The 17,543-nt window shown below is 51.7% G+C and overlaps 9 protein-coding genes across 9 annotated transcripts; 3 read left to right on the top strand and 6 right to left on the bottom strand.

Moving 5' to 3' along the window:
• Positions 1–244: 244 nt before the first annotated feature.
• On the bottom strand, positions 245–2,822 carry LY79DRAFT_586088 (fungal-specific transcription factor domain-containing protein; the record flags this gene model as incomplete). The annotated part of the gene is made up of 2 exons (XM_060560581.1): positions 245–2,601; positions 2,666–2,822. 2 exons carry the CDS (start codon positions 2,820–2,822, stop codon positions 245–247), a joined length of 2,514 nt encoding a protein of 837 aa, XP_060419892.1.
• Positions 2,823–4,258: 1,436 nt separating this feature from the next.
• Positions 4,259–5,184, bottom strand: LY79DRAFT_534708 (uncharacterized protein). Its single transcript, XM_060556455.1, has 2 exons — positions 4,599–5,184; positions 4,259–4,479 (listed from the first exon to the last, which is right to left on the bottom strand). The coding sequence occupies exons 1-2, from the start codon at positions 5,033–5,035 to the stop codon at positions 4,392–4,394; spliced, it is 525 nt and encodes a 174-aa protein (XP_060419891.1). The 5' UTR covers positions 5,036–5,184; the 3' UTR covers positions 4,259–4,391.
• A 658-nt stretch (positions 5,185–5,842) lies between these two features.
• LY79DRAFT_665013 (uncharacterized protein) lies at positions 5,843–6,478 on the top strand (the record flags this gene model as incomplete). Its single annotated transcript, XM_060563000.1, has 3 exons — positions 5,843–6,183; positions 6,234–6,302; positions 6,382–6,478. 3 exons carry the CDS (start codon positions 5,843–5,845, stop codon positions 6,476–6,478), a joined length of 507 nt encoding a protein of 168 aa, XP_060419890.1.
• Positions 6,479–6,806: 328 nt separating this feature from the next.
• LY79DRAFT_665012 (uncharacterized protein) lies at positions 6,807–7,107 on the bottom strand (the record flags this gene model as incomplete). Its single annotated transcript, XM_060562999.1, has 2 exons — positions 6,807–6,845; positions 6,910–7,107. 2 exons carry the CDS (start codon positions 7,105–7,107, stop codon positions 6,807–6,809), a joined length of 237 nt encoding a protein of 78 aa, XP_060419889.1.
• A 1,131-nt stretch (positions 7,108–8,238) lies between these two features.
• Positions 8,239–9,299, top strand: LY79DRAFT_575031 (uncharacterized protein; the record flags this gene model as incomplete). Its single annotated transcript, XM_060559667.1, has 4 exons — positions 8,239–8,320; positions 8,494–8,528; positions 8,587–9,131; positions 9,185–9,299. The coding sequence occupies 4 exons, from the start codon at positions 8,239–8,241 to the stop codon at positions 9,297–9,299; spliced, it is 777 nt and encodes a 258-aa protein (XP_060419888.1).
• A 955-nt stretch (positions 9,300–10,254) lies between these two features.
• On the top strand, positions 10,255–11,803 carry LY79DRAFT_575030 (uncharacterized protein; the record flags this gene model as incomplete). The annotated part of the gene is made up of 4 exons (XM_060559666.1): positions 10,255–10,745; positions 10,822–10,894; positions 11,283–11,378; positions 11,597–11,803. The coding sequence occupies 4 exons, from the start codon at positions 10,255–10,257 to the stop codon at positions 11,801–11,803; spliced, it is 867 nt and encodes a 288-aa protein (XP_060419887.1).
• Positions 11,804–12,359: 556 nt separating this feature from the next.
• On the bottom strand, positions 12,360–13,297 carry LY79DRAFT_137867 (uncharacterized protein). The gene has a single exon (XM_060550924.1). The coding sequence runs from the start codon at positions 13,201–13,203 to the stop codon at positions 12,418–12,420; it is 786 nt and encodes a 261-aa protein (XP_060419886.1). The 5' UTR covers positions 13,204–13,297; the 3' UTR covers positions 12,360–12,417.
• Positions 13,298–14,564: 1,267 nt separating this feature from the next.
• LY79DRAFT_504935 (ankyrin repeat-containing domain protein) lies at positions 14,565–15,197 on the bottom strand (the record flags this gene model as incomplete). The annotated part of the gene is made up of 2 exons (XM_060553559.1): positions 14,565–14,938; positions 15,002–15,197. 2 exons carry the CDS (start codon positions 15,195–15,197, stop codon positions 14,565–14,567), a joined length of 570 nt encoding a protein of 189 aa, XP_060419885.1.
• Positions 15,198–15,426: 229 nt separating this feature from the next.
• Positions 15,427–17,037, bottom strand: LY79DRAFT_586085 (type IIB DNA topoisomerase; the record flags this gene model as incomplete). Its single annotated transcript, XM_060560580.1, has 7 exons — positions 15,427–15,933; positions 16,002–16,073; positions 16,137–16,202; positions 16,261–16,377; positions 16,430–16,538; positions 16,601–16,667; positions 16,722–17,037. The coding sequence occupies 7 exons, from the start codon at positions 17,035–17,037 to the stop codon at positions 15,427–15,429; spliced, it is 1,254 nt and encodes a 417-aa protein (XP_060419884.1).
• Positions 17,038–17,543: the final 506 nt, after the last annotated feature.

Below are 17,543 nucleotides of genomic sequence, written 5' to 3'. Positions count from 1 at the left end.
CAGACACCATACCTATTGTAATGGCCATCCAAGCATCATGTTCTTTTGGCTACCAAGCTTCTCCAACATCCTACGGGTCGGCGGGCACGGCAACATGTCCATCTGCCAAGGATTGACGGCATCTTGGCTTGAGTTGGTAACGACAAGCCTACAACTCGGCCTTTTACTGCCTGGTTGGGTTGTGCTAGCCGTGGCGACTGTTGCACATGCTGCTATTTATTGGGCCGAAAAAGCCAGCGTCTCGTCATCTCAGCATTTCCCGACAGACCTTCAGCCTGTCACTGGCTTCCCTCAACAACTCCGAATGAGACTGCTCCAATCTCGTCTTCAGCAGGTCCAGCAGTTCCGGCAACCTCTCGTTAAGGTCTCGGGTCGCTTCGTCGGTAAGCTCCTCCAAGCTCGCAAAGTGCGCCAGGTACCGAGCAATCTCGCTATATCTCCCGGGCGGCGCGTTCCTGCTGGGTATACCCAGCGCCTGCACAAAGGACCAAATCGTCAGGGCCGCGTAGTACATGATCCACGGCCGATGGGGGTCCGCCTCGCTGTGGCACGAGTAAAAGACCGACACGGGTTCCGGTAGGGAGCCGAAGCTGCTCGTCCGTCGCTTGGGTCCCCTATGGTCGACGAGGACACGATATAGGAGCTTGAAGGCGTGGAGGACGGCGTGGCGGGTTGACGGGGCGTTGGACCAGGTCCGCATTCGCGCAACCGCGTTGGAGTGGTCGCGGGTGGAGACTTTGCGACCGACGAGATATTTGGCTCCGGCGTATACCTGGCAATCGACAATGTCCACATGGAGGCTGATGTGTGCCAAATGATGGAGCACGGCGGCTGATTGGATCGGCCCGTTCGAGCTCGACGGCTGCCCTGGATCTTCGGACGTGTCGTTCGCTCCCGCGGCGCTGTCGAAACTCTCTTTCCACTCGTCGAACGCACGGAGAAGAATCTTTTTCCACCCATCGTGCGTCTCCGTGCTAGGTGTGCGCAGATCGAGCCACTTGAGATGGGATTCCCGGTGGGATAGATGCCACCCTACGCTGAGCAGGCCCGACATGATGATCATGCGCCCAAACGTGTGCGTCTTGACTTCCTGGCCGTGCAGGGCACTTTTCAGCCCGTCCAGGAAAGACACCTGCTTAATGCCATACATCCTGTAGTTCCCGTCGAGATGGCGGAAGGCATCAGGAGTCGGCGCGGTCCAGAGGCCGTCGTCACACGGCAGTGGGAGCCGGATCTCGTGAGGGGCCATGTTGGCAGCGTGTCCAAACATGGCTGCGTGAACCACGTCCATCATGAAGGCTGCGAAGACAACGCGGTACATCGACTCGCTCTCCGCCCACCTGACCCACCATGTTCTCGAGTCAGACGACACCCCGTCGTTGGCTGTAGGAGCTGCTTCTTCTGGGGGCGATTCACTGCCTCCTTTCCCGATCAGGGGGCTACCTCTTCTCAAGAGGGTCAAAGTAGCCGAATGGTAGATGTGTGCCCTTTCGTGCATGCGCCTGGATGAGAACATCTTCTCATAAAACTCGAGCAACAACAGCGACTGGGCGATGTATAAGCCCACTGGGGGCGAGGCCTCCTCGGCGGTGAGGATTTCCCATCGAATGCTAGAAATGATGACATCAGCAAACCCTCCATATTGTTCCAGATTGCCCGTCGAGTCCCTGCTGCTGAGAGATGCGGCTCCAAGCGCAATCATGACCATCAACAAAAAGATGGGACAGCGGTTGGATGAAAAGGTTGGCTGATGTATGATGGGCAGCCTCGGCGAGACATTCTTCCAGTACTCTTTCAAACAGTCCCTCATCATGTCCAGGTTCAGAGCAGGCAGGTCTCCGCCGCTCTCTTGCACCAGGCTCACGATACGCGGCTCGTACTTGGGCTGCTTCTGTCGGAAAACCTGAAACCATCGAAGGATCTCTTGCCGGCGATGCTCGCCGATGAGTCCATCACTGACTTCCACTTGGCGTGGCGGGGTAGAGTCCAGCTGCGACCGGCTCGTGAGGGAGTCGTAGTCATAGTGGATGTTGTTGTTGAATGTCGACTCGAGGCCGCCTTCAAGAAAGGGCAGATTGGCGACACCGTTGAGCTCGGCGAACGTCGCCTGGGGGTCGAACAACCACATGGCAAAGTTCTCCCTTGACAATGCCTCGTTGGACTCAAAGCCAACCGAGGTAAAGGGCGGCATGATTGGCGGCGCTTCGGACAGGGACGCCTGCTTCGGGCGCATGATATCGACAGCCATGTCGTCGATGGATGGCCATGTGGACGGCTGGCCGATCCTCGTCACCTGTTGGGCCATGGAGAGGTTTGGTGCGGCCATCGTCGGAGCGGGCGTCGCGTTCGTGTCGGGAGTGAGAAGAATGGCGGCGTCATGAGGCCCACCGGACGAAGGCAAGTGGAACGTCGTCCGAGGCGGAACAGCCGAGGTGGGCGATGAGACTGCTGCGGAGGCGACAGAAGTGCCGAAGCTGGGGGCGCGGTTCCGCGGTATGTACGAGGAAGAATGGCGCTTCCTGTGTCGCGAGAGCAGGTCGGCGCGGACGAACTTTTGGTCACAACCTGGGATGTCACAGACAAAGATGTCTTTGGGGTTGTCTGATGAGTCGCGTCAGTCGCGTCAAGGGTGACTAAGGTAACCCATCTCGGCGTAAGGTCTCACGGTTCAACTGGTGTCTCTGAAGGTGCTCCGCCCTCGAGTACAGCTTATCACAGCCCGGATGATCGCAAGGGAAGCGACGCGGGGCGCCCTTGCGACTGGCGCGTTTGTAGTTGGGCCCAGCACCGCCATGCTGACCGGAAGATGGGAGGCTCGCCATCAAGCGCAGTTACGGGAGCATCGTCGGCTGTTCTGTCTGGGTCGTCATCCGGAGGCAATGAGATGCTGTTCGGGTAGCCTTAGAAGCCAGACAGCGCACTCCTCATCCGTGAAAGGAAGTGGTTTGCGCCAAAGATGTCGCGATGGCTGGTAAGATTGTTTCCGACGGTGCGAATTGGGATGAGACGGGGATCGGGTTGATTGGCAAAGTTTCGCCTTAGGCGCCAGGGACCAACGCGGGGCGAGATGAGGGAGCTCCTTCCCCTTCTCCACACATCCCTGTGTTGGTCTCTCCTACCAGGAACGGGAAACATGGAATGAATGGGGAAGTTGCCCGTCCCCCACGCGCTTACTAAGCCACCTGTCTGAACTACATTGTATTTACCTATTACCTAAGGTAGCAAGGTAGGTAGCAGAATGTATTAAATACTGTGTCATAGTAGGGTGCATACAATATAAGGCGTTAATTACTGCCTGCAATTAACAGCGTCGTTTTTATGACAGTTATAAGCCTAGTTATCTACAGCTGTTGTGCCTTAGTAGTATAAGTGTGGCTTTAGCGTCTAAGCGTTATACCTAGACCCTGTAGGTTTAAATACTACATAGGCTATAGACAGGTTGTAATAAACTCCTACTAGATAAGTTGGACAGTAACTATAGAAGGGTTGTAATGAGTATCTACCCTAGGGAGTGTAACCTAGGGGGGCTAAGGGCTTCCCTGTTAATCTAGTGATTATGAAGGCAGTCAGACTAGACAGATAGAATCTCTGCAATCTAGGGGGGTGTGTCGTAGTGGGGTGCACACAATATAAGGCGTTAATTACTGCCCACAATTAACGGCGTTGTTTTTGCGACATACCGGCAATAGGACCAGAAGGTTAGTCTGGGTGCCAGGCGGAATCCTACACCAATCTCCCCGGCACACGGATCGCGCCATACAGCCGCCCTCTGAACTCATTTTAAGACATGGGTGACAATAATCGCGAAGCGACTGGCCATGATCTCAAGCAAGTGACACGTCCGACTTCGCCCACGAGATACGGCTACACCAAACAGCGACATGCGTGTTTGCAGCTGAGCAATCGCAGGCCGTTGGATGATGACCTGAAGGCGAGACACCACTAGTGCGAACTATCGTCTTTTGTCCTACTGGGGAATTCCCAACGAGCAGGGTAGCAACTGAGACTAGACGTTTCGGCAAGGCAAATCTTTGAAGATTCCCCAACGTCCTCAGTCTACCTAGTTTACGTAATTAGCCTAGTTGACGTGGTTGCAACCATACCTCGATTAGGGTGACAATCTCCGTCTTATGCAAGAGAGGAAAAAAAGGATATTACTATAAAAACATGTTTGTTGGCCGAGCAGCATTGGCAACAGCAGAGGTGAGTTTCTCGGATATGAAGTAGTCAGAGTTTATAATATATACTATGTAAAATTGTAAATGATGATTTGAGAAATTTGGCCTCTCTATCATTCAACGTCTTTGCCATGCAACATGGCTCACAGATCGTCAGGTCTCCTGCCGGTTTTTAAGTGCATCCACCACTAGCACCTTACTTCCTCCTTTGTATCACCACTCACAGGATCTGGCGGAGTTCTGGACACGGAAGTCGACGGAGAGGCCCGTGTCACCATGTCCGCTGCAAATCCCACCGGTGCTAAGAAGGAGTAAGCAACAACTCTGACTGACATTACTATAGCAGGCAGGGGAGGCGTAGAAGGGTCGATGCAGGGCAACTGTAGGATAACACAGCGGGAGAGGGGCAAGTATGCTCACCAAGATGACTTTCCACCACAGCACTTGTCCCGAACATATCCCATGCCCCAGCCCACCTCCCATTCCTTGACGTGGGTGTTGTCAGAAAGGTACATGTTGATAGCGCAGACTTTGGCGGTGCCGATACTCCATGAGATCGAGGACCACGCAGGCAAATAGGCCAACTTTTCGGGGTTGTAATTCTGCAGCTGTCGCTGGAGCTCGTTCGCATCAGCTGTGTTGTAGGACCCAAAGCCGCCGCCACACTTATCGGCACGCTTCTCGAGGCCAGTGGCCGGAAGCTCGCTTTGGGGGGCTGCGGTGGACTTGGGCCGGGCGAGAGGGAATGGGCCATCCTGGATCATTTCAGGCGTAGAATGGGCCGCAGAAGATTCCAAGGGGATCGCGTTGGTAGCCAAAGCTCCCAAAGCGATGGTGAGTAGTGGAGAGAGATGCATGGTGAGAGGCTTGGTTTCGAAGGGATGGAAAACCTAGGATGATTGATGAGTGAGGATGCAGTCGATGGGGACGGCGCGGTGCAGCTATTTAAAAGGAGTTTTGCCAGATGTTCTTTCACGGGACCCGCGGTGTCGTATGTTACTATTCGCAATCATCTCCGCATCAGGCAGCAATAACGAGGGGATCGTCAAAGGTAAACCCCGTATCAAGTTTACCGCTCCTATATTGAGCACCACCACCACCACCACCACCACATGGTCAAGAAACTGCACATTCTCAGTCAGCCACCAAGAGCTGAATGGCGGTATGAACTCACGGAGATTGGAACCAAGACTAAGTCGGAGAGGCTAGCCGAAGATGTCGACTTTGAACGTGTTGCTGAATAAGTTCAGGTGGATAGGGTGGGTAGGAAAGCAAGGATTCGTGCTAAACGCCGTCAGTGATGATGGGTGATTGGCTGAATAGTTCCCAAATAGGCACCTTGACTCTCATGACTTTTTTGAATAGGTCGGTCTAGGCAGGGCCCACTGTAGACTGACCTGGGCTTTCACTGGCTGGGTTTCGCATGGGTGCTTACACATATATCATAATGATATGGGGATGGGCACCAGGCAGCTGCCAAGCCTTATTGAATTCTCTTTCTGTAACGGACTTTGTGAAAGGAGTTAGTTTAAACGAGAAAGTAGACTAGTTAAGAATAAAATGGTTATATATTTACTGGTCGTCAAGTAGCAGAATCACTTCATCACTCAAGCAAGCCCCTCTCATCACTGCCTTGCAACAGAAGACTAAGCTATCATTTCGACATGCGTCCTCAATCTGTTCTGGCAGTCATTGCCTCAGTCGTCTGCTCTGCGGCTGCGGTTCCTGCTGAAGACCATCCGGAGTCTGCCTTTTCTGGTCCTTTCAATATCACCAATGCAGCGGAGACGGACTCATTGTTCGCTCTCGACAAGCGAGACGACTGCGGCACCAATGGTCCCCTATTCAGCAAGGACAGCATCAACAACCTCATTCGGGACCTTCAGAACAACAACCCGGATGGGATGACTTACGTCCCTCACAACAACCTCGTGAGCTGGTCAAACGGCGACGCTCAGGTTTGCGTCAAGAACACTTATGCTTTTGAGAACACCCACGTCAAACGGTAATTTCGTCCAAGCCTTTTCGTGAAAAGCTTACTAACACACATTTCAGGTGGGAAGTTGGTTGGGCTGTTGGGTACATCCGCGATATGTGCTGCACTGCTTCGGGGAACCCACAATGGTAAGTTTCTTTCTTTTCTTTCTTTCTTCTTCTTTTAGATGAAACTTTCTACAGCAGAGTTGAACTAATCTTACAACAGCGAGGGAGGTCAGGCTTTGGCTCATGGTGACAGTGGTCTGGCACTTGTTGTGTATCTGCGCTCCAAGTCTCGCAGTTGTGGCGCAAACACGAACTAAGACATATTGGGGACTGAACCTTGTAGAGCAACCTGATGCTAGTGAAGCATAGAAACACAGCAAATTTGAACGCTTATATCTCGTCCTTTGAATACTATGAGTGAAGTTCCGATTGATGTGGCGGCCCTGTCAATAGACCCCTTGCCCCGGGTCTACCACGCCGGCGAGGTCTTTGCACATGATGGATGCCGCCCGAAGAACGTGGTTGTCGACATAAATTGTTCTTCTGAAAGCCTATGTCCATGGATTATGCATGTAGGCATGCAAATCATTGAATTGCCTCAGGAACCTGAACTATCCCTTTGAACAAGAGCGCTAGCTAGGTATTCTAGTGTTGCTGCTGCATCACCTGGATCTGGTTCTTGGCCTCCATCATGCAGTTCCGCTTGAATGTTGAATGCCTCCATCTGCTCCGGCGGGATGCTCTCTACAGCACTGCCCCATTGTGCTGCGAGATTAGCAATCTGCTTGTTGTAGATCGCTTGTCCTTGGATTTTGACCTGGTTCGTAAGCGCATTGTTTGTCGCCTGTTGCTGCAGGAACTGTTGCTGCTGCTGCGGCGTCATATGTTGCGGGTTCATGTCGTCGTTCATCATGTTACCCATGCCGTTCTGCATAGCTGCCGCCATTTCGACCGGTGGTGAAGTGGAGCCGATCCGTTCAGTCAATAAGTCAATATACGCCATTGCTTTGGTGTCTATCATGTTGGTGTGAAAATCAAGCTGTTGCTGGTGTTGATTCTCTAGCACCGGTAATGTCTCAGGGACTGATGCTGGTTCCGCTTTTGGTTGTCGGTTGCGCTGGTGATTACGTAGACGTCGGTCGTCGAGAAGGGAATCCAACGTCATTGTAAGGACATCCCGCTTCTAGGCATCTGAGTCGCCCTTGGTGACGAGCCTGGTGCTCTTTCAGAATTGACGCTGATGAGAACCCAATAATCGCTCTTTCGCATCCTCCGGCGGAGCAGACAAACGCGAATTGCTTGAGTTCTTGTTTGAAGGAAATCATATCGGTTTGTGACAGCCCAGGATATTGATGAGCAAGAAGCTGGAGAACAAGATTATGATAGGCGTCCCGAATTAGGGGAAACGTGTTCAGATCCTCGTCACCTTCTTGGGCTTCTATTGGCATGTCAGCTATATCTTTCTAGGATGTGATTGTGGCAGCAGATGTCTTGCTATAGACATGCTGCGCCATTCATCTACCTGTGGTGGCGGGTAATGGTACCCAACTGACGCCAAGGCAGACTCCTACAGGCAGACTCGAATTTCGAACCTGATGAGCCTCCATAGCTCCATGACTTGAGGACATTCTCCAGAGATACAAGACCTTGAATTAATACACCGTCTTTTGATCATTGCCTCAGTTATTGTCCTTGATATTAGCCTGCTGGTTTACTCAGCCAGTACTTCGGGGAATTGGTCCCCAAATAACTCTATAAGCAATAATCAGCCTGGCCCCGGCCCCTGGCAAACCTCATTGCCATGGACGATGACCATCGTCCCGTCAAACGAGCGCGACGTCACGACGAACACTCGTTGTACGGGGAGGAGACACAACCTTGGCTTTTGCCTCTGGCACCGGAGAGCACAGTCGAAAGCTCTGCGAGACCGTATCATCCCTAAGATCTACCCGCTACCGGCGCCTATGATGGAACCTGGTTTCATGACGACGACTTTTTTCAGTCACACCTGTCGGGATCGATCTCATTTGGTCCGTCGACTTTGCCACAATACGCCAGCCACCACCCTTCAACAAACATGAACCCAGACATAGCCTTTGATGCGCAACAACTTGGCGAACCAGTTCCTCGCAATTCCCACTCAGCAGAACTCGTTTATGGTAGTGAAGGGTTTGCAACATCATATGTTCTCTCAAAACAGGAGTGTTGCCAGCTTTCCTGCAACGACCCCAATCGACAAAACACTCTGAACTTCATTCATGCTATTCATCCTTTGAGCGTTCAGAGTCCGCTAGACAAGATAACAACTCTCCCTCATTATTTCCTTTTGCAGTGACAGAGAGTGAGGAACTCATTTGCTTTGGAATGGTAAGCTGATTTACTCATCAAGTATGAAAGTCGATGTAATTGAACTAAAAACATTTAGTTAACGACGCTGACCGCCCACGTTGTTGACCCACTGCCCCTAAGTAGATACAGAGAATCTGAAGCTCCCATTCACCTGCAAGGTGATCGGAGCTTGGTATTTTCTGACTCGGGGCTAAAGTGTGGGAAGATCGAATCCCGTGACAGCCAATTACTCCAGTTACTTACGAATGAAGGTATTGAATTTGACTTATTATATCTTCATCGAGACCACCACCTGTCGCCTGACTCCGTGTCAATATTGGCCACAATATACGGGCCTCGTGAAAAGGCCAAGAGTCTCGGGGTAGTTTTGCAAAGCTTGGATTATTACTTGCAAGACCCCAAATTCGCTGTCAGAGACTTGGAGTATTTTAACCCACACCGCTTTGCAAATACTCCGGATGCTCGGGCAACAGACTTCCGCACTACGATACCCCTCGGTGAAAGTCTTACTTCCGAAGATGAAGCTGTTATTTCTGTTGCAATCCTGGACACATTTACAACTCAGTTGTCGTTCCCTACTCAGCTCGTAGACCCACCTTACCTTCTCACGCAACTCAAAAGGTACAGTTCAGGGCTCAATAAATGGCTGAAAGGCATTTGCTAACTACTTGTAGTCATCAGAAGCAAGCCTTATGGTTCATGGTTCAACGTGAAACTGGTTGGAACATGGGTGAGCATGGAAAGGATGTCTGGTCTCAACAACACGATTCCCACGGGCAGGCAATGTGAGTTTAGAATGTGGAAGAGATTGTTTTTTCTTCTTCTTTTGTTTTCGTGCACTAATCTCTGGCGAGTCCAGATACGTTAATAACATTGATTCCTCGCTGCACTACTCTCCGCCCAAACCTTTCAGGGGCGGCATTCTTGCAGATACGATGGGCCTGGGGAAGTCTCTTAGCATGATTTCTCTCATTGCTCATGGAAAATACTTCAACAATTAGAAAGAGAATACTCCTTCTGGAAGTGGTACACTGTTAGTTCTGCCGTATTCTCGTAAGATCACCCAGCCCCTGTACCGCCAGACCGAAGCTGACACTGCAAGTTCTTCACAATTGGGAGCAGGAGCTACGCAAGTAAGTGATTCCATGTTCCCCAAACTATCTTTGATGTCAATTCAGATTAAAACTTTCCGTAGAAATCTCTCTGATAAAGATTTTGTTTGGCGACTCCATCATGCCCGGTCTCGAATCAAGGACTTCACAGTGCTGAAGGTCCACGACATAGTACTTACCACCTACAGTACGCTTGCCAAAGAGTGGCAGTCACCAGATGGGAACCATCAAATATTCTCCCATAAATGGCACCGTGTCATTCTGGACGAAGGCATGGGTAGATTTTGATCGAGATATTCACAAGAGTCGCTAATGTTTAATCGTGAACAGCCCACGAAATAAAAGACCCTAAGACTGCAAAGTCCCAGGCAGTATTTGAACTAAGATCACACCGAAGATGGGCTGTTACCGGAACGCCCCTTCAGAACCGGGTCTCAGATCTCTTCAGCCTCTTTCAATTTCTAGAGGTTTTCCCTTACTGCGAGAAAGACACGTTCAAAGACCACATTATCAGCCCCTGGTTGCGAGGAGAGGATGCCGGACATTTGGCCCTGAAAAGGCTGCTGGGTTACATTATGCTACGGAGATCTACAGGGACGATTGAGCTTCCGCCGCGACATGACATTCGACGAATGCTCTCTCTGAGTGCATCTGAGCAACAAGCCTATGACTTGGAAAAGGCAAAGACGATAGAGTATCTCGACGCTGCATTGGCTTCAGCAAAGCCGCGAGATGGCTACAGAAACGCGCTGGAAAAGGTTAACGCCTTAAGACTCATCTGTGAGCTTGGCTGTTACCGCAAGGAAAATAAGTTCAAGACTTTGGCACCCCAAAACGGTAGAGCTAGGTCTCGGTCGGCTCCTGGAACACCAGTTGGACCGTTGACGCCCATGACACCGACCGAGGAAGACGAAGACAACGACACAGGGCTAGACACCGACCTAGCTTGGAGGCTCGAGCAATGTTTCCCATCGTGTAGCGACTCTAAACGGAACGGTTTCCTTGCCTCTTCCCGTGGCCAGCCACGCACAGAATCAATTGGAACTATACCGCCGCATCTGTTGCCTACCAAGGTCAGGGCTCTATTGGTAGACCTCCAGCAGTGCAAAGAGGGAACGAAGAGGTAAGAATGGGCGTCAAAAAGCAACACCTCAGTTCTCCAAAGTATTGACAAGTAAAAGCGTCGTATTCTCATACAGATCCACCATCCTTGACGTAACAGCTGCGGCTCTCAACGATGCTGGTATAAGTTGGGTTCAAATTGATGGCAGGGTAGGCCATAGAAAGAGAAATAGCATCATCGAGACCTTCACGTCAACCACAGGCACTCAAGTTCTCCTTCTTTCCTTGGGTTGCGGCGCAGTTGGGTAAGAATTCCATACATGGCTTCTGTGCCGGCCGAGGGTCTTTCGAAAACTGAATGAAATGTGGTTGCTTACGGGTGAGTAGGCTCACTTTGACCGCGGCCTCGAGAGCGTACTTGTTGGAACCTCAATGGAACCCCGCCATAGAAGAGCAGGCACTGGCACGCATCCATCGCATGGGACAGAAACAAGAGATAACCACAATACGGTTTGTGATAAGCAATTCTATCGAAAAGGTTGACACTCAAAGCGCTTCACGTTTCTTCAAGGGGCAACTGCTGACATTGCGCATGTAGTACGTCTTGGATATACAGGACGGGAAGCGAGATCTTACGACCTTGCTTTTGAATGCCAAAACAAACACGGATGGTCAAGTCATGGGAAAATTGAAGGTGTGTTGAGGCATTTCCCATTTCGAACCATTGCTTAACGCATCGAGGCATACTGATGACGAAATGTCAAAAAGGAACTTCGCCAGCTATTACATTGACTCTTTTATTTGCTATGCTGCTATCTTTTTTAGAGGATATTGTTATTTCGGAGCCAGAGTTCAACGACGCAGGATACCGCATGTTATCAAGGCAGTAACCATAGTTCGGCTTGAATCTAGTCGAGCACGTGCATGCAGTCTTCATCGCGTGAATTTGATTCCTGGATAAGCGCCACCATGTTGATAAACGTTTCTAATGCACTCAGGAAGTTGATGGCCATGAAGTATATTCATAGCAACGCCAAGTCCGCTTCTATTCGCCCTTATGTGCATATGAAAGAGCTTTTGTTGCTGGTTATTTATCAGACAGGTCTTCTTATCTTTTGAACCAGATACAGTGGGGTGCCATAAGTCTCCTGACAGCCTATAGTGCACCACACAGAATTCACTAAACTTAGTACTTGTATATGATAGTATCTTAAAAGTCTTAGTGTATAAAGTATATATATTTTACTATATATAAGAGTCTAAGTTACTATATTATAGCTCTATATCTAGTTATAACTTATATTTTTAATATAAAATTTAAGTACTAGAGTTAAGTAAAGTAAAGTCTTAAGGTGTTAAAAAAATAAGTAGATAGATACTAAGATAAGTAGTATATTTTCTGTAGATAGTTTAAGTTATAATTTTAACTTGTCTAGAGAGTATAATCTTTATAATTAAAGAATGCCTATTTTGGTGAAAAGACTGTGGGCTGTCAGGAGACTTACGGCACCCCACTGTGTAAGGGGTTTTGTCTACATACGCGCCAAGATTAGGGAGGATTTATTCCAACAGGGCGTTCGTTTTCGCTCGTTGTTGCAAAGAAAACACCAATCTTGAGTTGTCCAAAGTCATGTCTTCTCCGCTTACGTTGTCAAAATTTCTCCTGTTCTTGTATACTCTCTTCCCACTCACGCTCGCTATCCAGAATGAGTGAATAGATGAACCCAGCCCCCCTACGGAATACCGTTCCGGGCCCTATTCGCGATCCTCTTCAGCGCAACGGAATCCTTCTCAATCTTCTTAAAGTCAGCGCGGTGGGCCGCGGCCGCCGGGCCGAGCACCTCGAGTAGCCGCACGCTCGGCATCCCGTACCGGCCCTTCGGCTTCCCTGGCACGCGGTCGTACCGCCCGTTGCGCACCGTCACGTTGTCGTCCGTGTACCTGTGCAGCTCCGCCGGGATCCCCCTCGCGTTGCCGCCGCCGCCGCCGCCGCCGCGCGCCTGGTGCTCCAGCACCTTCATCAGGTCCACCCACACCACCCGCGCCGGCGTCTCGATGCACAGCGACTCCATCGCCCGCCGCGTCTCGCGCAGGTCGTACCCCGCGATGCACACCGTCACGTACTCCTTCGCCAGCGTGTCGAACGTCAGCGCCGCCTTGAGCCGCGCCTCCTGTGTGCACACGTCGAACCGCTCGTACGACCGGTGCTCGAAGTAGCACGGCTCCGGCACCGACCACTCGTTCCCCTTGGCTCGCTTGGGCTCGCGCGTCTTCTGCTGCTGCTTCTTCTTTCTGTCAGGGCTCCCCGGCGCGGGCTGCTCGAGGGGCAACAGGGTCTCGACGGTCAGGACGGAAGAGTTCATGTAGCTAGGGAACCTGAAGTTGTCGGCTAGTTCGCATGTCGCGATGGCGACCTTTTGGCTCTCCCAGCATTCTGCTAGTTTGGCGTTCTCGTCAGCGCAGTCCTCGGCCCTGCGGAGTTCGGCCTCGGTAAGAGGGCGCTTCAGTGATTGTGCCATGGGTACCGACGGGCCTCCGGCTGTGCAGATGCTGCTTGACGTTGAGAGCGTGGATATAATGCAAGTACGGGTTGGAAATCCGACCGAAATTTTGGTTTAATTTGCCGGTGCTACAGAAGAGCAAAGTGAAGCGTGCCTTGTCGTTGTTCTGGTTGTTCTTGTTCTTCTGGATAAGCCCAAACATTGCGGATGCAGCCGCATCAAATAGCTCGCCGGACACCGCGAAACGCATGCTACGATTGGCGGGCTGCCTCCGCGCAGAGTCACACCGAGCGAAGCATAACCCTGGGTCCGCGATGCGGTGGCTGTGTGTCCAGTCCAGCGATGGAATGCCATGGATGCGCCGCCGGAGCAACATGCTATTCTCAAACCAGCATCGGGTACGGAGTACAGGCGACGGCATCCGGCCCCAGAACCCTTGATGCGGGAACACTCCTGTACTGGACGGGTGGCGTCAACTACCTTCTGGCAAGCCCACCCCCGGTAGCCCTGCAAGCCGAAGTAAAACACACAGGGTTACACCGCCGTGTGACTGACTCGGGGGCACTCTTCGGGGCTCGGTTCTAGGAGTCTTGGTAGCGAACAAAGAAAAGACGAAGATTACACCGAGCCTATTCTTGTGCAAAGTGTTGGACATACCCGATAAACACTCTGATCTGAGGTTTCATAAGCTCAGCCCACCCAGTACAGGGGGGTTGAAGAGTTGTAGTACCTATATTTCCACAGTATACTTTTCAAGTGGGCCAGTCAGCATAAAGCATTTCGACGTTGACAATATACTTACAGCGTCTACGGACACATCTACAACTCCCAAGATAAAGAGACCGGCTTATCGTTACTCACCAGCTTTCAGTTTCAGTCTGCCACCAAGCTCCTTAATCCTCTATTTCCAAAGTCTCATTTTTCAACTGTCGATCATACATCTGGACCGCCTCACTCCACCAGCCCGTAGTGTGTTGATTCATTATCATTTCGTTCCTTACAGTCCCTCTGGTCTCCATTATGTCCGGGGGCGGCCGTGTCGAGGGAAGTATGAAGTACGTAGGTTGTAGACCCCAAGAGCCATGCAGGGCTCACAGTCTGGCCCTTTTCCCCGTTGAATGTGTATTGATATCTTGGATGCTAGTGAGATTCAAAAAGACATCAAGGGTGAAAGTCGGATTAGAAATGGATGAAGGTAAGGGCTCTGCACCATCTTCTCGAGCTGATTCCCTTATGAAGCTCTTGGTTTCTTAACGCTCCTCACTACACTTTCACCGTGGAACCCAAAGATCAAAAACAAAACAAAAAGGCCCGAAAAATGACGTTCACTCGTTTTGATTTTTTTGATTTCTTTTCGTTTCAACTCATAAAAGGCTCAGTTATGAAGCTTTGCTGCCCTCCCCGGCCTTCTTCTCCTCCCCCTCGCCATCGTCCTCGATCTCGACCCCCGCCGCCGCGCCGCTGAGGCCCTCCTGCTGGTTGCCGCCCTCCATCTTCTCCGACTGCGCTAGGAACCAGTCCGCCACCTCCCTCTTGCCGTTGAAGAGCGCCGAGTCGAGCGGGATCTGGTCCTTGTCGTTGGCCGCGGCCGGCGAAGCGCCGCTCGCCACGAGCAGCTTGACGACCTCGAGGTGGCCACCCAGGCAGGCCCAGTGCAGGCCCGTGTTGCCGAACTCGTTGGCCGCGTCGACGTAGGCCTTGCGCTCGTCGACGGGGCGGGAGTCCAGGGCCGCGATGAGGGCCTTGACGACGTCTGATGGGTGTCAATCCGAGGTTCTTCTCTTACGGTGACAAGATCGGGCGTGATAGAACATACCGATGTGGCCGTTGCCCGCAGCCATGTGCAGGCAGGTCGACTTGCCCTCGTCCTTGGCGGCGATGATGACCTCGCCGACGGAAGCGTTTTCGCGCTCCGACAGGGACTGAAGCGTCTCCTGAAGATCGACGAGCTCGCCGGCTCGCGAGAAGTAGATCAGATCATCGATCTCTTCTTCCGAGAGTTTGGGGGCCATTTTCGGTGGTTTTTGTGAGCGCTGTTTGAGGGCCTGAATGAGTCTTCAAGCAAAGTAGAAATTTTCGAGTAATGTGTGTGGAGGTACAGTGTGTAAACTAACATCGCGCACTACGCACAGTCTTCTGCCATTTGTTTAGGTGAATCAGAGCGACGTGCCAGCCAAAGTGAAGTCTGCACTAAATGGGCCAACCAGTATCTTACCGGGAGCCAAAACCATCCGGGCGGCTCTAATTAGTGAATAAGTGATCCCCCATGTTTCTGTCAAGCCAACTCGACATGTCACCGGCGTCATCCACGGCTTGAATCTCGGCCTTGATACTCAGAAACAACATCACCTGCAGCTCCCGTCTGCACATAATGTCGCAATCAGCGCCGTCTTCTCCAATCTCCATGATAATCCTGGCAGCTGATTTCCTATCCTTTTTTGTCAGAGAGCTCGAGTGCTCGAACAGGCTCGTTCTAGGTGATCTTTGGCTGCCAGCAAGGACCTGTACTTGGGAGTAGAGCAGGCCCGATTGAGGGGCAAGGTCGCCGCTCTTGATGCCGAGCCATGAAATGCTGGAGACGACTGTGTTTCTTTCGTGTGCATGGCCACGCGAGCCATGGCTGTAACAGCGCATGATGGCAATGCCATCCGAATCGTAGTCCACAAGGGCCATGATTGGAAGCTCTGGCTTCACGTCATGGATGAGGTGGAGGAATTGCTTGGTGAGCAAGTCTGGATAGCCTTTGCCCTGATTTGAGTGTTAGAAGAGGGGGCCTACTAATCGAAGTTGAGCTGAACCCAGCAGGATCTACACACCGTGACAAGAATGCCGCTTCCGCAGGTAGATGTCTCCCAGTATCTAGCGGCGGCCAGCGTACGAAACGTTGCCTTTGAAAGTCAGAGGGGGTCCGGGAGAAGAAGGGTATGGGGTCTTGCGTCTTTTTCAATGACTAGCACCCATCGCGCGTGGCCGAAGTCAATCTGGGAGATGTCCCTTGCCGGAGGTATGAGGACCCCCTGAAAACTCGTTAGTAAATCTACCCACACAAAGTATGGCACCACCCGGCAATCGTACGGCTGCGCTCGAAGATGCGTCGAGATTGGGTGGCGCCTCCGAGGACGAATTGAAAGCGTGATGGGTCTTTGCACGAATCAGAATCGGACCTGCGACCAAGCCTTTACCAGTAGCAACCTATTCTCAGAGTGAGAAAGTACTAATTATCGGCGGCATGGGGCCTACCTACGATACCAAGGTCCTCCCGACCAAGCCCGAGGGTGTAGGCTAGATCATCAACGAGATTGTCGACGACGCTTTGCTTCTTGAAAAGATCCTCATCTTGATAGTAGATGTTCCTAGGCCCTCTTGCCTTTAGCAACGCGGGAAGCAAGCAAACGGAAGGGTAGCGATGACAAACCTCTTGGTGATGGTGCGGCCTGCCATGAGGGCGCAGAGAGACATTTGGAGGATCCGCATCAATCGGCCTACATGATAGAAATGTCAGAAGACCGTTACCTCTAAAATGCCCACTCACGCACTGAACTTGGTGGCTTCGTGGACCGTCCGGCCAGGAAAGCGAACAGCAGACCGGGGAGTTCGAGAGCGGGCTTGGTCGGCTGCTGATCGACTAGCCGAAGAGGGGCGAGATCTGTAGGGAATAGACATCTCTTCATTTCTAGACAGTGACTCTCGGACGGCGACGAGAATGTCTTCCAGCTTGGCGATGGCAGCCCCTGTGGTATTCTGCTGAGGATCATGATCAGGGATGGTCACCACGTTGCTTGAATGACTGAGGTCGGGTGTTAGTCGGCCCTGCTGGCGGCCGTTGATCATCGGAGATGTAGCATAGTCCATAGAGAACGTGGTCCGAAGAGCCCGCGGTGTGCGTAAAAGGACAGATACAAGACGCCCCGTACGCTGCGGTGATGTGTCTTCTCGGCTTGGACCTGGAGAGATGTCACGATCAGGAGAATTACACTGGCGCCGAACTTGGAGGTGGGCAAGTCGGTCCCACATCGAAGCCCCATTGACAAATGAACCGTTGGTTGCTCAGCGCTGATCAGTTCTTGTCTTGGACTGGGACTTTTGGAAGGATCGGATCGCCCACGGGTACCTACGTACCTGTAGCTGTAGGTACCTGCCTCAGGAAAACGATGGGTGCCAGACGGTGCTCCCTTCAGAGGTCGCTTATCTTATCGGCAAGTGCCTATAAGCTTCGACCATCCGAAACCCCTAAACTCAATATTTAAAAGCTGTAAGGGTCTTCGTCAATCTACCTTATTCCACCAGTGTGAAAGGTTACAACTCAATGGAACTGGGGTCGGCTTGGCAAATGGCAAAACTTCTGTGTAGCTCGACTT

The sequence above is a fragment of the Colletotrichum navitas genome (genome assembly GCF_030913465.1).
Source record: "Colletotrichum navitas strain CBS 125086 chromosome Unknown LY79scaffold_2, whole genome shotgun sequence".
Lineage (NCBI taxonomy): Eukaryota > Fungi > Ascomycota > Sordariomycetes > Glomerellales > Glomerellaceae > Colletotrichum > Colletotrichum navitas.
Note: the sequence above shows the minus strand (reverse complement) of the source record. Positions and strands in the feature narration are given on the sequence as shown.